The 19,729-nt window shown below is 40.7% G+C and overlaps 1 protein-coding gene across 1 annotated transcript; it reads left to right on the top strand.

The window, feature by feature from the left end:
• The first annotated feature begins 17,378 nt into the window (after positions 1-17,378).
• Positions 17,379-19,512, top strand: LOC131678446 (cilia- and flagella-associated protein 20). Its single transcript, XM_058958610.1, has 2 exons — positions 17,379-17,761; positions 18,707-19,512. The coding sequence occupies exons 1-2, from the start codon at positions 17,486-17,488 to the stop codon at positions 19,031-19,033; spliced, it is 603 nt and encodes a 200-aa protein (XP_058814593.1). The 5' UTR covers positions 17,379-17,485; the 3' UTR covers positions 19,034-19,512.
• Positions 19,513-19,729: the final 217 nt, after the last annotated feature.

The raw sequence follows: 19,729 nt of genomic DNA, 5'->3' as shown, positions 1-19,729 counted from the left end.
TCAGATCCCTAGGGACCTATACTAAATATCTAAACACTTGTTAGTTCATTTCTACTGCGCCGACAAATTCTCTGGTCACTTCTTATGAACGATTTCTACATGCAAAGGGAAAAGCATTTTACCTTATGCCACCCAAGGGTATCAAAGAGCTCTTTGGGCCCGACTACACCATACTTTTCAGATCCCTAGGGACCTATTCTAAATATATAAACACTTGGTATTTCATTTCTACTGCGCCGACAAATTCCCTGGTCACTTCTTATGAACGATTTCTACATGCAAAGGGAAAAGCATTTTACCTTATGCCACCCAAGGGTATCAAAGAGCTCTTTGGGCCCGACTATAACATACTTTTCAGATCCCTAGGGACCTATACTAAATATCTAAACACTTGGTAGTTCATTTCTACTGCGCCGACAAATTCCCTGTACACTTCTTATGAACGATTTCTACATTCAATTGGAAAAGCATTTTACCTTATGCCACCCAAGGGTATCAAAGAGCTCTTTGGGCCCGACTACACCATACTTTTCAGATCCCTAGGGACCTATACTAAATATCTAAACACTTGGTATTTCATTTCTACTGCGCCGACAAATTCCCTGGTCACTTCTTATGAACGATTTCTACATGCAAAGGGAAAAGCATTTTACCTTATGCCACCCAAGGGTATCAAAGAGCTCTTTGGGCCCGACTACACTATACTTTTCAGATCCCTAGGGACCTATACTAAATATCGAAACACTTGGTAGTTCATTTCTACTGCGCTGACAGATTCCCTGGTCACTTCTTATGAACGATTTCTACATGCAAAGGGAAAAGCATTTTACCTTATGCCACCCAAGGGTATCAAAGAGCTCTTTGGGCCCGACTACACTATACTTTTCAGATCCCTAGGAACCTATGCTAAATATCTAAACACTTGTGATTTCATTTCTACTGCGCAGACAAATTCTATAGTAACTTTTTATGAACGATTTCTACATGCAAAGGGAAAAACATTTTACCTCATGCCACCCAAGGGTATCAAAGAGCTCTTTGGGCCCGACTACACCATACTTTTCAGATCCCTAGGGACCTATACTAAATATCTAAACACTTGGTAGTTCATTTCTACTGCGCCGACAAATTCCCTGGTCACTTCTTATGAACGATTTCTACATGCAAAGGGAAAAGCATTTTACCTTATGCCACCCAAGGGTATCAAAGAGCTCTTTGGGCCCGACTACACTATACTTTTCAGATCCCTGGGGACCTGTACTAAATATCTAAATACTTGGTAGTTCATTTCTACTGCGCCGACAGATTCTCTGGTCACTTCTTATGAAGGATTTCTACATGCAAAGGGAAAAGCATTTTACCTTATGCCACCCAAGGGTATCAAAGAGCTCTTTGGGCCCGACTACACTATACTTTTCAGATCCCTAGGGACCTATACTAAATATCGAAACACTTGGTAGTTCATTTCTACTGCGCTGACAGATTCCCTGGTCACTTCTTATGAACGATTTCTACATGCAAAGGGAAAAGCATTTTACCTTATGCCACCCAAGGGTATCAAAGAGCTCTTTGGGCCCGACTACACTATACTTTTCAGATCCCTAGGAACCTATGCTAAATATCTAAACACTTGTGATTTCATTTCTACTGCGCAGACAAATTCTATAGTAACTTTTTATGAACGATTTCTACATGTAAAGGGAAAAACATTTTACCTCATGCCACCCAAGGGTATCAAAGAGCTCTTTGGGCCCGACTACACCATACTTTTCAGATCCCTAGGGACCTATACTAAATATTTAAACACTTGGTAGTTCATTTCTACTGCGCCGACAAATTCCCTGGTCACTTCTTATGAACGATTTCTACATGCAAAGGGAAAAGCATTTTACCTTATGCCACCCAAGGGTATCAAAGAGCTCTTTGAGCCCGACTACACTATACTTTTCAGATCCCTGGGGACCTGTGCTAAATATCTAAATACTTGGTAGTTCATTTCTACTGCGCCGACAGATTCTCTGGTCACTTCTTATGAAGGATTTCTACATGCAAAGGGAAAAGCATTTTACCTTATGCCACCCAAGGGTATCAAAGAGCTCTTTGGGCCCGACTACACCATACTTTTCAGATCCCTAGGGACCTATGCTAAATATCTAAATACTTGGTAGTTCATTTCTACTGCGCTGACAAATTCCCTGGTCACTTCTTATGAACGATTTCTACATGCAAAGGGAAAAGCATTTTACCTTATGCCACCCAAGGGTATCAAAGAGCTCTTTGGGCCCGACTACACTATACTTTTCAGATCCCTAGGAACCTATGCTAAATATCTAAACACTTCTGATTTCATTTCTACTGCGCCGACAAATTCCCTGGGCACTTCTTATGAAGGATTTCTACATGCAAAGGGAAAAGCATTTTACCTTATGCCACCCAAGGGTATCAAAGAGTTCTTTGGGCCCGACTAAACCATATTTTTCAGATCCCGAGGGACCTATACTAAATATCGAAATACTTGGTAGTTCATTTCTACTGCGCCGACAGATTCCCTGGTCACTTTTTATGAACGATTTCTACATGTAAAGGGAAAAGCATTTTACCTTATGCCACCCAAGGGTATCAAAGAGCTCTTTGGGCCCGACTACACCATACTTTTCAGATCCCTAGGGACCTATGCTAAATATCTAAATACTTGGTAGTTCATTTCTACTGCGCCGACAGATTCCCTGGTCACTTCTTATGAAGGATTTCTACATGCAAAGGGAAAAGCATTTTACCTTATGCCACCCAAGGATATCAAAGAGCTCTTTGAGCCCGACTACACCATACTTTTCAGATCCCTGGGACCTATACTAAATATCTAAACACTTGGTATTTAATTTCTACTGCGCCGACAAATTCCCTGGTCACTTCTTATGAACGATTTCTACATGCAAAGGGAAAAGCATTTTACCTTATGCCACCCAAGGATATCAAAGAGCTCTTTGGGCCCGACTAAACTATACTTTTCAGATCCCTAGGGACCTATACTAAATATCGAAACACTTGGTATTTCATTTCTACTGCGCCGACGAATTCCCTGGTCACTTCTTATGAAGGGTTTCTACATGCAAAGGGAAAAGCATTTTACCTTATGCCACCCAAGGATATCAAAGAGCTCTTTGGGCCCGACTGCACCATACTTTTCAGATCGCTAGGGACCTATACTAAATATCTAAACACTTGTTAGTTCATTTCTACTGCGCCGACAAATTCCCTGGGCACTTCTTATGAAGGATTTTTACATGCAAAGGGAAAAGCATTTTACCTTATGCCACCCAAGGGTATCAAAGAGTTCTTTGGGCCCGACTAAACCATATTTTTCAGATCCCTAGGGACCTATACTAAATATCGAAATACTTGGTAGTTCATTTCTACTGCGTCGACAGATTCCCTGGTCACTTTTTATGAACGATTTCTACATGTAAAGGGAAAAGCATTTTACCTTATGCCACCCAAGGGTATCAAAGAGCTCTTTGGGCCCGACTAAACTATACTTTTCAGATCCCTAGGGACCTATACTAACTATCAAAACACTTGGTAGCTCATTTCTACTGCGCTGACAGATTCCCTGGTCACTTCTTATGAACGATTTCTACATTCAATTGGAAAAGCATTTTACCTTACGCCACCCAAGGGTATCAAATATCCCTTTGGGCCCGACTACACCATACTTTTCAGATCCCTAGGGACCTATACTAAATATCTAAACACTTGGTATTTCATTTCTACTGCGCCGACAAATTCCCTGGTCACTTCTTATGAACGATTTCTACATGCAAAGGGAAAAGCATTTTACCTTATGCCACCCAAGGGTATCAAAGAGCTCTCTGGGCCCGACTAAACTATACTTTTAAGATCCCTAGGGACCTATACTAAATATCGAAACACTTGGTAGTTCATTTCTACTGCGCTGACAGATTCCCTGGTCACTTCTTATGAAGGATTTCTACATGCAAAGGGAAAAGCATTTTACCTTATGCCACCCAAGGGTATCAAAGAGCTCTTTGGGCCCGACTACAGTATACTTTTCAGATCCCTAGGAACCTATGCTAAATATCTAAACACTTGTGATTTCATTTCTACTGCGCCGACAAATTCTTTAGTCACTTTTTATGAACGATTTGTACATGTAAAGGGAAAAGCATTTTACCTTATGCCACCCAAGGGTATCAAAGAGCTCTTTGGGCCCGACTACACCATACTTTTCAGATCCCTAGGGACCTATACTAAATATCGAAACACTTGGTATTTCATTTCTACTGCGCCGACAAATTCCCTGGTCACTTCTTAGGAAGGGTTTCTACATGCACAAGGGAAAAGCATTTTGCCACCCAAGGATATCAAAGAGCTCTTTGGGCCCGACTACACCATACTTTTCAGATCCCTAGGGACCTATACTAAATATCTAAACACTTGTTAGTTCATTTCTACTGCGCCGACAAATTCCCTGGTCACTTCTTATGAACGATTTCTACATGTAAAGGGAAAAGCATTTTACCTTATGCCACCCAAGGGTATCAAAGAGCTCTTTGGGCCCGACTACACCATACTTTTCAGATCCCTAGGGACCTATGCTAAATATCTAAACACTTAGTAGTTCATTTCTACTGCACTGACAAATTCCCTGGTCACTTCTTATGAAGGATTTCTACATACAAAGGAAAAAGCATTTTACCTTATGCCACCCAAGGGTATCAAAGAGCTCTTTAGGCCCGACTACACCATACTTTTCAGATCCCTAGGGACCTATACTAAATATCTAAACACTTGGTATTTCATTTCTACTGCGCCGGCAAATTCCCTGGTCACTTCTTATGAACGATTTCTACATGCAAAGGGAAAAGCATTTTACCTTATGCCACCCAAGGGTATCAAAGAGCTCTTTGGGCCCGACTAAACTATACTTTTCAGATCCCTAGGGACCTATACTAAATATCTAAACACTTGATATTTCATTTCTACTGCGCCGACAAATTCCCTGGTCACTTCTTATGAAGGGTTTCTACATGCAAAGGGAAAAGCATTTTACCTTATGCCACCCAAGGATATCAAAGAGCTCTTTGGGCCCGACTACACCATACTTTTCAGATCCCTAGGAACCTATGCTCAATATCTAAGCACTTCTGATTTCATTTCTACTGCGCCGACAAATTCCCTGGTCACTTCTTATGAACGATTTCTACATGCAAAGGGAAAAGCATTTTACCTTATGCCACCCAAGGGTATCAAAGAGCTCTTTGGGCCCGACTACAGTATACTTTTCAGATACCTAGGAACCTATACTAAATATCTAAACACTTGGTAGTTCATTTCTACTGCGCCGACAAATTCCCTGGTCACTTCTTATGAACGATTTCTACATTAAATTGGAAAAGCATTTTACCTTATGCCACCCAAGGGTATCAAAGAGCTCTTTGGGCCCGACTACACCATACTTTTCAGATCCCTAGGGACCTATACTAAATATCTAAACACTTGTTAGTTCATTTCTACTGCGCCGACAAATTCCCTGGTCACTTCTTATGAACGATTTCTACATGTAAAGGGAAAAGCATTTTACCTTATGCCACCCAAGGGTATCAAAGAGCTCTTTGGGCCCGACTACACCATACTTTTCAGATCCCTAGGGACCTATGCTAAATATCTAAACACTTAGTAGTTCATTTCTACTGCGCCGACAGATTCCTTGGTCACTTCTTATGAAGGATTTCTACATACAAAGGAAAAAGCATTTTACCTTATGCCACCCAAGGATATCAAAGAGCTCTTTAGGCCCGACTACACCATACTTTTCAGATCTCTAGGGACCTATACTAAATATCTAAACACTTGGTATTTCATTTCTACTGCGCCGGCAAATTCCCTGGTCACTTCTTATGAACGATTTCTACATGCAAAGGGAAAAGCATTTTACCTTATGCCACCCAAGGGTATCAAAGAGCTCTTTGGGCCCGACTAAACTATACTTTTCAGATCCCTAGGGACCTATACTAAATATCTAAACACTTGATATTTCATTTCTACTGCGCCGACAAATTCCCTGGTCACTTCTTATGAAGGGTTTCTACATGCAAAGGGAAAAGCATTTTACCTTATGCCACCCAAGGATATCAAAGAGCTCTTTGGGCCCGACTACACCATACTTTTCAGATCCCTAGGAACCTATGCTAAATATCTAAACACTTCTGATTTCATTTCTACTGCGCCGACAAATTCCCTGGTCACTTCTTATGAACGATTTCTACATGCAAAGGGAAAAGCATTTTACCTTATGCCACCCAAGGGTATCAAAGAGCTCTTTGGGCCCGACTACAGTATACTTTTCAGATCCCTAGGAACCTATGCTAAATATCTAAACACTTGTGATTTCATTTCTACTGCGCCGACAAATTCCCTGGTCACTTTTTATGAACGATTTGTACATGTAAAGGGAAAAGCATTTTACCTTATGCCACCCAAGGGTATCAAAGAGCTCTTTGGGCCCGACTACACCATACTTTTCAGATCCCTAGGGACCTATACTAAATATCGAAACACTTGGTAGTTCATTTCTACTGCGCCGACAAATTCCCTGGTCACTTCTTATGAACGATTTCTACATGCAAAGGGAAAAGCATTTTACCTTATGCCACCCAAGGGTATCAAAGAGCTCTTTGGGCCCGACTACACCATACTTTTCAGATCCCTAGGGACCTATGCTAAATATCTAAATACTTTTGATTTCATTTCTACTGCGCCGACAAATTCCCTGGGCACTTCTTATGAAGGATTTCTACATGTAAAGGGAAAAGCATTTTACCTTATGCCACCCAAGGGTATCAAAGAGCTCTTTGGGCCCGACTACACCATACTTTTCAGATCCCTAGGGACCTATACTAAATATCGAAACACTTGGTAGTTCATTTCTACTGCGCCGACAAATTCCCTGGTCACTTCTTATGAACGATTTCTACATGCAAAGGGAAAAGCATTTTACCTTATGCCACCCAAGGGTATCAAAGAGCTCTTTGGGCCCGACTACACCATACTTTTCAGATCCCTAGGGACCTATGCTAAATATCTAAATACTTTTGATTTCATTTCTACTGCGCCGACAAATTCCCTGGGCACTTCTTATGAAGGATTTCTACATGCAAAGGGAAAAGCATTTTACCTTATGCCACCCACGGGTATCAAAGAGCTCTTTGGGCCCGACTACACCATACTTTTCAGATCCCTAGGGACCTATACTAAATATCGAAACACTTGGTAGTTCATTTCTACTGCGCCGACAAATTCCCTGGTCACTTCTTATGAACGATTTCTACATGCAAAGGGAAAAGCATTTTACCTTATGCCACCCAAGGGTATCAAAGAGCTCTTTGGGCCCGACTACACCATACTTTTCAGATCCCTAGGGACCTATACTAAATATCTAAACACTTGGTAGTTCATTTCTACTGCGCATACAGATTCCCTGGTCACTTCTTATGAACGATTTCTACATGCAAAGGGAAAAGCATTTTACCTTATGCCACCCAAGGATATCAAAGAGCTCTTTAGGCCCGACTACACCATACTTTTCAGATCCCTAGGGACCTATACTAAATATCTAAACACTTGGTATTTCATTTCTACTGCGCCGACAAATTCCCTGGTCACTTCTTATGAACGATTTCTACATGCAAAGGGAAAAGCATTTTACCTTATGCCACCCAAGGGTATCAAAGAGCTCTTTGGGCCCGACTACACTATACTTTTCAGATCCCTAGGGACCTATACTAAATATCTAAACACTTGGTATTTCATTTCTACTGCGCCGACAAATTCCCTGGTCACTTCTTATGAAGGATTTCTAGATGCAAAGGGAAAAGCATTTTACCTTATGCCACCCAAGGATATCAAAGAGCTCTTTGGGCCCGACTACACCATACTTTTCAGATCCCTAGGGACCTATACTAAATATCTAAACACTTGGTAGTTCATTTCTACTGCGCCGACAAATTCCCTGTACACTTCTTATGAACGATTTCTACATTCAATTGGAAAAGCATTTTACCTTATGCCACCCAAGGGTATCAAAGAGCTCTTTGGGCCCGACTACACCATACTTTTCAGATCCCTAGAGACCTATACTAAATATCTAAACACTTGGTATTTCATTTCTACTGCGCCGACAAATTCCCTGGTCACTTCTTATGAACGATTTCTACATGCAAAGGGAAAAGCATTTTACCTTATGCCACCCAAGGATATCAAAGAGCTCTTTGGGCCCGACTACACCATACTTTTCAGATGCCTAGGGACCTATACTAAATATCTAAACACTTGTTAGTTCATTTCTACTGCGCCGACAAATTCCCTGGTCACTTCCTATGAACGATTTCTACATGCAAAGGGAAAAGCATTTTACCTTATGCCACCCAAGGGTATCAAAGAGCTCTTTGGGCCCGACTAAACTATACTTTTCAGATCCCTAGTGACCTATACTAAATATCTAAATACTTGGTAGTTCATTTCTACTGCGCCGACAGATTCCCTGGTCACTTCTTATGAACGATTTCTACATGTAAAGGGAAAAGCATTTTACCTTATGCCACCCAAGGGTATCAAAGAGCTCTTTGGGCCCGACTATAACATACTTTTCAGATCCCTAGGGACCTATACTAAATATCTAAACACTTGTTAGTTCATTTCTACTGCGCCGACAAATTCCCTGTACACTTCTTATGAACGATTTCTACATTCAATTGGAAAAGCATTTTACCTTATGCCACCCAAGGGTATCAAAGAGCTCTTTGGGCCCGACTACACCATACTTTTCAGATCCCTAGGGACCTATACTAAATATCTAAACACTTGGTATTTCATTTCTACTGCGCCGACAAATTCCCTGGTCACTTCTTATGAACGATTTCTACATGCAAAGGGAAAAGCATTTTACCTTATGCCACCCAAGGGTATCAAAGAGCTCTTTGGGCCCGACTACACTATACTTTTCAGATCCCTAGGGACCTATACTAAATATCGAAACACTTCGTAGTTCATTTCTACTGCGCTGACAGATTCCCTGGTCACTTCTTATGAACGATTTCTACATGCAAAGGGAAAAGCATTTTACCTTATGCCACCCAAGGGTATCAAAGAGCTCTTTGGGCCCGACTACACTATACTTTTCAGATCCCTAGGAACCTATGCTAAATATCTAAACACTTCTGATTTCATTTCTACTGCGCCGACAAATTCCCTGGGCACTTCTTATGAAGGATTTCTACAAGCAAAGGGAAAAGCATTTTACCTTATGCCACCCAAGGGTATCAAAGAGTTCTTTGGGCCCGACTAAACCATATTTTTCAGATCCCTAGGGACCTATACTAAATATCGAAATACTTGGTAGTTCATTTCTACTGCGCCGACAGATTCCCTGGTCACTTTTTATGAACGATTTCTACATGTAAAGGGAAAAGCATTTTACCTTGTGCCACCCAAGGGTATCAAAGAGCTCTTTGGGCCCGACTACACCATACTTTTCAGATCCCTAGGGACCTATGCTAAATATCTAAACACTTGGTAGTTCATTTCTACTGCGCCGACAGATTCCCTGGTCACTTCTTATGAAGGATTTCTACATGCAAAGGGAAAAGCATTTTACCTTATGCCACCCAAGGATATCAAAGAGCTCTTTGAGCCCGACTACACCATACTTTTCAGATCCCTAGGGACCTATACTAAATATCTAAACACTTGGTATTTAATTTCTACTGCGCCGACAAATTCCCTGGTCACTTCTTATGAACGATTTCTACATGCAAAGGGAAAAGCATTTTACCTTATGCCACCCAAGGATATCAAAGAGCTCTTTGGGCCCGACTACACTATACTTTTCAGATCCCTAGGGACCTATACTAAATATCTAAACACTTGGTATTTCATTTCTACTGCGCCGACGAATTCCCTGGTCACTTCTTATGAAGGGTTTCTACATGCAAAGGGAAAAGCATTTTACCTTATGCCACCCAAGGATATCAAAGAGCTCTTTGGGCCCGACTACACCATACTTTTCAGATCCCTAGGGACCTATACTAAATATCTAAACACTTGTTAGTTCATTTCTACTGCGCCGACAAATTCCCTGGTCACTTCTTATGAACGATTTCTACATGCAAAGGGAAAAGCATTTTACCTTATGCCACCCAAGGGTATTAAAGAGCTCTTTGGGCCCGACTACACTATACTTTTCAGATCCCTAGAGACCTATACTAAATATCTAAACACTTGGTATTTCATTTCTACTGCGCCGACAAATTCCCTGGTCACTTCTTATGAACGATTTCTACATGCAAAGGGAAAAGCATTTTACCTTATGCCACCCAAGGGTATCAAAGAGCTCTTTGGGCCCGACTAAACTATACTTTTCAGATCCCTAGGAACCTATGCTAAATATCTAAACACTTGTGATTTCATTTCTACTGCGCCGACAAATTCTATAGTCACTTTTTATGAACGATTTCTACATGTAAAGGGAAAAACATTTTACCTCATGCCACCCAAGGGTATCAAAGAGCTCTTTGGGCCCGACTACACCATACTTTTCAGATCCCTAGAGACCTATACTAAATATCTAAACACTTGGTATTTCATTTCTACTGCGCCGACAAATTCCCTGGTCACTTCTTATGAACGATTTCTACATGCAAAGGGAAAAGCATTTTACCTTATGCCACCCAAGGGTATCAAAGAGCTCTTTGGGCCCGACTAAACTATACTTTTCAGATCCCTAGGGACCTATACTAAATATCTAAACACTTGGTAGTTCATTTCTACTGCGCCGACAAATTCCCTGGTCACTTCTTATGAACGATTTCTACATGCAAAGGGAAATGCATTTTACCTTATGCCACCCAAGGGTATCAAAGAGCTCTTTGGGCCCGACTACACTATACTTTTCAGATCCCTGGGGACCTGTACTAAATATCTAAATACTTGGTAGTTCATTTCTACTGCGCCGACAGATTCTCTGGTCACTTCTTATGAAGGATTTCTACATGCAAAGGGAAAAGCATTTTACCTTATGCCACCCAAGGGTATCAAAGAGCTCTTTGGGCCCGACTACACCATACTTTTCAGATCCCTAGGGACCTATGCTAAATATCTAAATACTTGGTAGTTCATTTCTACTGCGCTGACAAATTCCCTGGTCACTTCTTATGAATGATTTCTACATGCAAAGGGAAAAGCATTTTACCTTATGCCACCCAAGGGTATCAAAGAGCTCTTTGGGCCCGACTACACCATACTTTTCAGATCCCTAGAGACCTATACTAAATATCTAAACACTTGTGATTTCATTTCTACTGCGCCGACAAATTCCCTGGTCACTTCTTATGAACGATTTCTACATGTAAAGGGAAAAACATTTTACCTCATGCCACCCAAGGGTATCAAAGAGCTCTTTGGGCCCGACTACACCGTACTTTTCAGATCCCTAGGGACCTATACTAAATATCGAAACACTTGGTATTTCATTTCTACTGCGCCGACAAATTCCCTGGTCACTTCTTATGAACGATTTCTACATGCAAAGGGAAAAGCATTTTACCTTATGCCACCCAAGGGTATCAAAGAGCTCTTTGGGCCCGACTAAACTATACTTTTCAGATCCCTAGGGACCTATACTAAATATCTAAACACTTGGTATTTCATTTCTACTGCGCCGACAAATTCCCTGGTCACTTCTTATGAAGGGTTTCTACATGCAAAGGGAAAAGCATTTTACCTTATGCCACCCAAGGATATCAAAGAGCTCTTTGGGCCCGACTACACCATACTTTTCAGATCCCTAGGGACCTATACTAAATATCTAAACACTTGTTAGTTCATTTCTACTGCGCCGACAAATTCTCTGGTCACTTCTTATGAACGATTTCTACATGCAAAGGGAAAAGCATTTTACCTTATGCCACCCAAGGGTATCAAAGAGCTCTTTGGGCCCGACTACACCATACTTTTCAGATCCCTAGGGACCTATTCTAAATATATAAACACTTGGTATTTCATTTCTACTGCGCCGACAAATTCCCTGGTCACTTCTTATGAACGATTTCTACATGCAAAGGGAAAAGCATTTTACCTTATGCCACCCAAGGGTATCAAAGAGCTCTTTGGGCCCGACTACACTATACTTTTCAGATCCCTGGGGACCTGTACTAAATATCTAAACACTTGGTAGTTCATTTCTACTGCGCCGACAGATTCTCTGGTCACTTCTTATGAACGATTTCTACATGCAAAGGGAAAAGCATTTTACCTTATGCCACCCAAGGATATCAAAGAGCTCTTTAGGCCCGACTACACCATACTTTTCAGATCCCTAGGGACCTATACTAAATATCTAAACACTTGGTATTTCATTTCTACTGCGCCGACAAATTCCCTGGTCACTTCTTATGAACGATTTCTACATGCAAAGGGAAAAGCATTTTACCTTATGCCACCCAAGGGTATCAAAGAGCTCTTTGGGCCCGACTAAACTATACTTTTCAGATCCCTAGGGACCTATACTAAATATCTAAACACTTGGTATTTCATTTCTACTACGCCGACAAATTCCCTGGTCACTTCTTATGAAGGGTTTCTACATGCAAAGGGAAAAGCATTTTACCTTATGTCACCCAAGGATATCAAAGAGCTCTTTGGGCCCGACTACACCATACTTTTCAGATCCCTAGGGACCTATACTAAATATCTAAACACTTGTTAGTTCATTTCTACTGCGCCGACAAATTCCCTGGTCACTTCTTATGAACGATTTCTACATGCAAAGGGAAAAGCATTTTACCTTATGCCACCCAAGGGTATCAAAGAGCTCTTTGGGCCCGACTAAACTATACTTTTCAGATCCCTAGTGACCTATACTAAATATCTAAACACTTGGTATTTCATTTCTACTGCGCCGACAAATTCCCTGGTCACTTCTTATGAACGATTTCTACATGCAAAGGGAAAAGCATTTTACCTTATGCCACCCAAGGATATCAAAGAGCTCTTTGGGCCCGACTACACCATACTTTTCAGATCCCTAGGGACCTATACTAAATATCTAAACACTTGGTATTTCATTTCTACTGCGCCGACACATTCCCTGGTCACTTCTTATGAACGATTTCTACATGCAAAGGGAAAAGCATTTTACCTTATGCCACCCAAGGGTATCAAAGAGCTCTTTGGGCCCGACTAAACTATACTTTTCAGATCCCTAGGGACCTATACTAAATATATAAACACTTGGTATTTCATTTCTACTGCGCCGACAAATTCCCTGGTCACTTCTTATGAAGGGTTTCTACATGCAAAGGGAAAAGCATTTTACCTTATGCCACCCAAGGATATCAAAGAGCTCTTTGGGCCCGACTACACCATACTTTTCAGATCCCTAGGGACCTATACTAAATATCTAAACACTTGTTAGTTCATTTCTACTGCGCCGACAAATTCCCTGGTCACTTCTTATGAACGATTTCTACATGCAAAGGGAAAAGCATTTTACCTTATGCCACCCAAGGGTATCAAACTGTTCTTTGGGCCCGACTACACCATACTTTTCAGATCCCTAGGGACCTATACTAAATATCGAAACACTTGGTATTTCATTTCTACTGCGCCGACAAATTCCCTGGTCACTTCTTATGAACGATTTCTACATGCAAAGGGAAAAGCATTTTACCTTATGCCACCCAAGGGTATCAAAGAGCTCTTTGGGCCCGACTAAACTATACTTTTCAGATCCCTAGGGACCTATACTAACTATCGAAATACTTGGTAGTTCATTTCTACTGCGCTGACAGATTCCCTGGTCACTTTTTATGAACGATTTCTACATTCAATTGGAAAAGCATTTTACCTTATGCCACCCAAGGGTATCAAATAGCTCTTTGGGCCCGACTACACCATACTTTTCAGATCCCTAGGGACCTATACTAAATATCTAAACACTTGGTATTTCATTTCTACTGCGCCGACAAATTCCCTGGTCACTTCTTATGAACGATTTCTACATGCAAAGGGAAAAGCATTTTACTTTATGCCACCCAAGGGTATCAAAGAGCTCTCTGGGCCCGACTAAACTATACTTTTAAGATCCCTAGGGACCTATACTAAATATCGAAACACTTGGTAGTTCATTTCTACTGCGCCGACAAATTCCCTGGTCACTTCTTATGAACGATTTCTACATGCAAAGGGAAAAGCATTTTACCTTATGCCACCCAAGGGTATCAAAGAGCTCTTTGGGCCCGACTAAACTATACTTTTCAGATCCCTAGGGACCTATACTAACTATCGAAACACTTGGTAGTTCATTTCTACTGCGCTGACAGATTCCCTGGTCACTTTTTATGAACGATTTCTACATTCAATTGGAAAAGCATTTTACCTTATGCCACCCAAGGGTATCAAAGAGCTCTTTGGGCCCGACTACACCATACTTTTCAGATCCCTAGGAACCTATGCTAAATATCTAAACACTTCTGATTTCATTTCTACTGCGCCGGTAAATTCCCTGGTCACTTCTTATGAACGATTTCTACATGCAAAGGGAAAAGCATTTTACCTTATGCCACCCAAGGGTATCAAAGAGCTCTTTGGGCCCGACTAAACTATACTTTTCAGATCCCTAGGGACCTATACTAAATATCTAAACACTTGGTATTTCATTTCTACTGCGCCGACAAATTCCCTGGTCACTTCTTATGAACGATTTCTACATGTAAAGTGAAAAGCATTTTACCTTATGCCACCCAAGGGTATCAAAGAGCTCTTTGGGCCCGACTACACCATACTTTTCAGATCCCTAGGAACCTATGCTAAATATCTAAACACTTCTGATTTCATTTCTACTGCGCTGACAAATTCCCTGGTCACTTCTTATGAACGATTTCTACATGCAAAGGGAAAAGCATTTTACCTTATGCCACCCAAGGGTATCAAAGAGCTCTTTGGGCCCGACTAAACTATACTTTTCAGATACCTAGGAACTTTTACTAAATATCTAATCACTTGGTATTTCATTTCTACTGCGCCGACAAATTCCCTGGTCACTTCTAATGAACGATTTCTACATGCAAAGGGAAAAGCATTTTACCTTATGCCACCCAAGGGTATCATAGAGCTCTTTGGGCCCGACTACACCATACTTTTCAGATCCCTAGGGACCTATACTAAATATCTAAACACTTGTTAGTTCATTTCTACTGCGCCGACAAATTCCCTGGTCACTTCTTATGAACGATTTCTACATTCAATTGGAAAAGCATTTTACCTTATGCCACCCAAGGGTATCAAACTGTTCTTTGGGCCCGACTACACCATACTTTTCAGATCCCTAGGGACCTATACTAAATATCGAAACACTTGGTATTTCATTTCTACTGCGCCGACAAATTCCCTGGTCACTTCTTATGAACGATTTCTACATGCAAAGGGAAAAGCATTTTACCTTATGCCACCCAAGGGTATCAAAGAGCTCTTTGGGCCCGACTAAACTATACTTTTCAGATCACTAGGGACCTATACTAAATATCGAAACACTTGGTAGTTCATTTCTACTGCGCTGACAGATTCCCTGGTCACTTCTTATGAACGATTTCTACATGCAAAGGGAAAAGCATTTTACCTTATGCCACCCAAGGGTATCAAAGAGCTCTTTGGGCCCGACTACAGTATACTTTTCAGATCCCTAGGAACCTATGCTAAATATCTAAACACTTGTGATTTCATTTCTACTGCGCCGACAAATTCTTTAGTCACTTTTTATGAACGATTTGTACATGTAAAGGGAAAAGCATTTTACCTTATGCCACCCAAGGGTATCAAAGAGCTCTTTGGGCCCGACTACACCATACTTTTCAGATCCCTAGGGACCTATACTAAATATCGAAACACTTGGTAGTTCATTTCTACTGCGCCGACAAATTCCCTGGTCACTTCTTATGAACGATTTCTACATGCAAAGGGAAAAGCATTTTACCTTATGCCACCCAAGGGTATCAAAGAGCTCTTTGGGCCCGACTACACTATACTTTTCAGATCCCTGGGGACCTATACTAAATATCCAAACACTTGGTAGTTCATTTCTACTGCGCCGACAGATTCTCTGGTCACTTCTTATGAAGGATTTCTACATGCAAAGGGAAAAGCATTTTACCTTATACCACCCAAGGGTATCAAAGAGCTCTTTGGGCCCGACTAAACCATACTTTTCAGATCCCTAGGAACCTATGCTAAATATCTAAACACTTCTGACTTCATTTCTACTGCGCCGACAAATTCCCTGGGCACTTCTTATGAACGTTTTCTACATGCAAAGGGAAAAGCAGTTTACCTTATGTCACCCAAGGGTATCAAAGAGTTCTTTGGGCCCGACTACACCATACTTTTCAGATCCCTAGGGACCTATACTAAATATCGAAACACTTGGTAGTTCATTTCTACTGCGCCGACACATTCCCTGGTCACTTTTTATGAACGATGTCTACATGTAAAGGAAAAAGCATTTTACCTTATGCCACCCAAGGATATCAAAGAGCTCTTTGGGCCCGACTACACCATACTTTTCAGATCCCTAGGGACCTATACTAAATATCTAAACACTTGGTAGTTCATTTCTACTGCGCCGACAGATTCCCTGGTCACTTCTTATGAAGGATTTCTACATGCAAAGGGAAAAGCATTTTACCTTATGCCACCCAAGGGTATCAAAGAGCTCTTTGGGCCCGACTAAATTATACTTTTCAGATCCCTAGGGACCTATACTAAACATCTAAACGCTTGTTGTTTCATTTCTACTGCGCCGACAAATTCCTTGGTCACTTCTTATGAACGATTTCTACATGCAAAGAGAAAGCATTGTACCTTATGCAAACCAGCTACACCATATTTTTCAGATCCCCGGGGGCTTATGCTATGCTCTTACGGCCCGTCTTCTAGACATCTCAGTACATGTATTTTCATTTCTACTGTTCTGTTTACATATCTATGGTTTTATATATTTTGTAGGCCGCTGACAATAAAATTGTAATTTTGTGATATTTAAACTAGTTTCTCATTGGATTTAATAAAAAAAAAGTTGCCATTGCTTTATTAGTTTTATTAAAATTGAATTTTAAAAAAATTGGTGGTTAGATTTTTGTGGTTTAATTCACAAGCTTACATATCTGAAATACAGGTGGCGCTGTTTTAGTTTAGCTATTTACCGCTAGATGTCGCTACTAGTACCTCTAAAACATTTTGGCGGATGGATTTTTTGGTGGTTAGTTTCACCCAAGTCATAATTTTGACGTTCGGTTGTTTGGGAAAACAAATCAACAGAAGCGTGAAAACTTTTTTCCGATGCAAATAGTGGAGGGTTTCTGTTTGTAGCTAAAAATTTTCAGTAAAAATCCAAAATTTTCAGTGAAAAAATCGAAAAATGTTCAAAAACACTTTCCAGTCTGGTTTCCTGTCGATTCTTTACAGTATCGGCAGTAAACCACTACAGATTTGGGACAAAAAAGTACGCAACGGACACATCAAGCGCATCACCGATCAGGACATTCAGTCGCTGGTGTTGGAAATCATTGGAACCAATGTCAGCACAACATACATTACTTGCCCGGCAGACCCGAAAAAGACACTCGGAATCAAACTCCCGTTTCTAGTGATGATAATAAAGAACCTGAAAAAATATTTCACCTTCGAAGTACAGGTAAGTTATTGCTTGATGTTAGGTTGTTTTAGAAAACATTGCCCAGAAGAGCGTTAGAATGAGTCAGCTTGACACATATAAGCAGCGGAAAGTTTAAAATCGATTTTTAAACAGGAGGGCAATGTACCCCAACAGCGCGTACCATGTAGTACCCACCATAAGCGATTCCTAAACCAGTGGCATGTGCTATCCGGGGTTGTCATAACAAATCACGTATGTGGCATCATAATGCAAATTCAATTCCGTTAGACAGTGGGAAAAAATTCTAAAAGATGGACATAACGTGAAGACCTGACATTTAAGTATGTTACAGAAAATATTGTACCCTTCTTCATCAATTGGATAACGGTATTTTGTAATTTATTAGCAAAACGTAAACTTATCTATAACAGAAACTGTGGAAACATAATCGAAAGATTATTTTTTCAAACAAACTTAACAATACGGAGTAGTGTAACATTCGGCTCGAGAGGACATCTACAAGTTTTCTAATGTCCACACACTAATTATATAGTGCCTCATTAATCATTACTCAATATTTAAATAGACGAAACCTATTCACCATAAACAATTTGTATTGCGATTAAACATGAAGTTTGAAATGTTCCTAAAAATGGTTGAAAATTATATTGAAGCTGCTTTAATCTAAATGGTCATTTGCCACCCCTTGAATGGGTTCCCTACAGACTACAAACATTTTGAAGTATAAATTATTACCTTTTAAGTGTTATACAATCGACCATAGTGCATAGTTTCCTATAGGTCAAGTCAGTATTGACTTATTTTTGCGTTGCTGGGATAACGCCCTCCCTATCTGCTGGCGGTTTGAACTGAACGCAACATTACCCCTTTATCTCTCGACGTCTCCATGAACCATATACTACGCCCGTCATTTTTTGCAGCATTCTTTACATTGTTACTTTTATCTGTTCTATATTATCACAGGTTTTAGACGATAAAAACGTGAGACGGCGTTTCAGGGCCAGCAACTATCAATCGACTACGCGAGTCAAGCCATTCATCTGCACCATGCCCATGCGACTGGATGAAGGCTGGAATCAGATTCAGTTCAATCTGTCCGATTTTACCCGCCGAGCCTACGGAACCAACTACGTTGAGACGCTACGAGTTCAAATTCACGCCAACTGTAGGATACGACGCGTGTACTTTTCCGATCGACTCTACTCCGAGGATGAGCTGCCAGCGGAATTCAAACTGTTCCTACCCATTCAGAAGCCTCAGTCAAAGGCGATTGCACAGCAAGCATGTTAACCCTTGTGTTGTCGAAATCGGATGAGACGAGAAGATAAGACTTCTATCAAATTTCACGGAAAAAATTTCTAAATTTTAACTGCACCTTTACAATATCTACTCTTTTACTTACACCTGTGACTCTCATATAGATATCAACAAGCAGAATAAACAAGTGTCCTTAATAAAATGGAGCACACCGTGGCATTAACCCGGCGACAAGTCAAGCAATTGCAACCGAAGGGTATCGTTCACAAAAATGTACCATTTTTATCCACTCATCGACAAATCCACGCGCATTTGCATCTGACGTCGATATTTAATTGCTTCGGATCATACATCTTTTCAATAATAATAATTGTGGTAGAAAACGATTGAATGGGAAGATCGTTATCGTCCACTAATCAATATGATCGTTATTGGTAACTACCGTGATCACCCATATAACCATTAATAGGGTATATATGAGGAAATGAAATAAAAAGTGTGTAAATATCCAATTTCAATGTTTTTCTATATCTACCTATGCATTTCTTTTACCCTCTGGGTCTGATGGTTCTGTTCTAAGATCTGTTTTCAGACTAGGCATAAATCGGTACCCGAATTCTGGCTCCAAGACTCCTTACGAGTTATCTTGTTTTAGTATTAAATGTTTCCATAATAACCATTTAACCCTCCGGCATTCGTGCCGAATTTTGTACTGCCACGTTGTATTTT

Source organism: Topomyia yanbarensis, chromosome 2, assembly GCF_030247195.1.
Source record: "Topomyia yanbarensis strain Yona2022 chromosome 2, ASM3024719v1, whole genome shotgun sequence".
Lineage (NCBI taxonomy): Eukaryota > Metazoa > Arthropoda > Insecta > Diptera > Culicidae > Topomyia > Topomyia yanbarensis.
Note: the sequence above shows the minus strand (reverse complement) of the source record. Positions and strands in the feature narration are given on the sequence as shown.

Bases quoted from the DNA above. Each gene is read 5' to 3' on its own strand.
- LOC131678446 (XM_058958610.1), top strand. From the start codon at position 17,486: ATGTTCAAAAACACTTTCCAGTCTGGTTTCCTGTCGATTCTTTACAGT. The intron at 17,762-18,706 runs GTAAGTTATTGC...ATATTATCACAG, and splicing joins ATTTCACCTTCGAAGTACAG to GTTTTAGACGATAAAAACGT.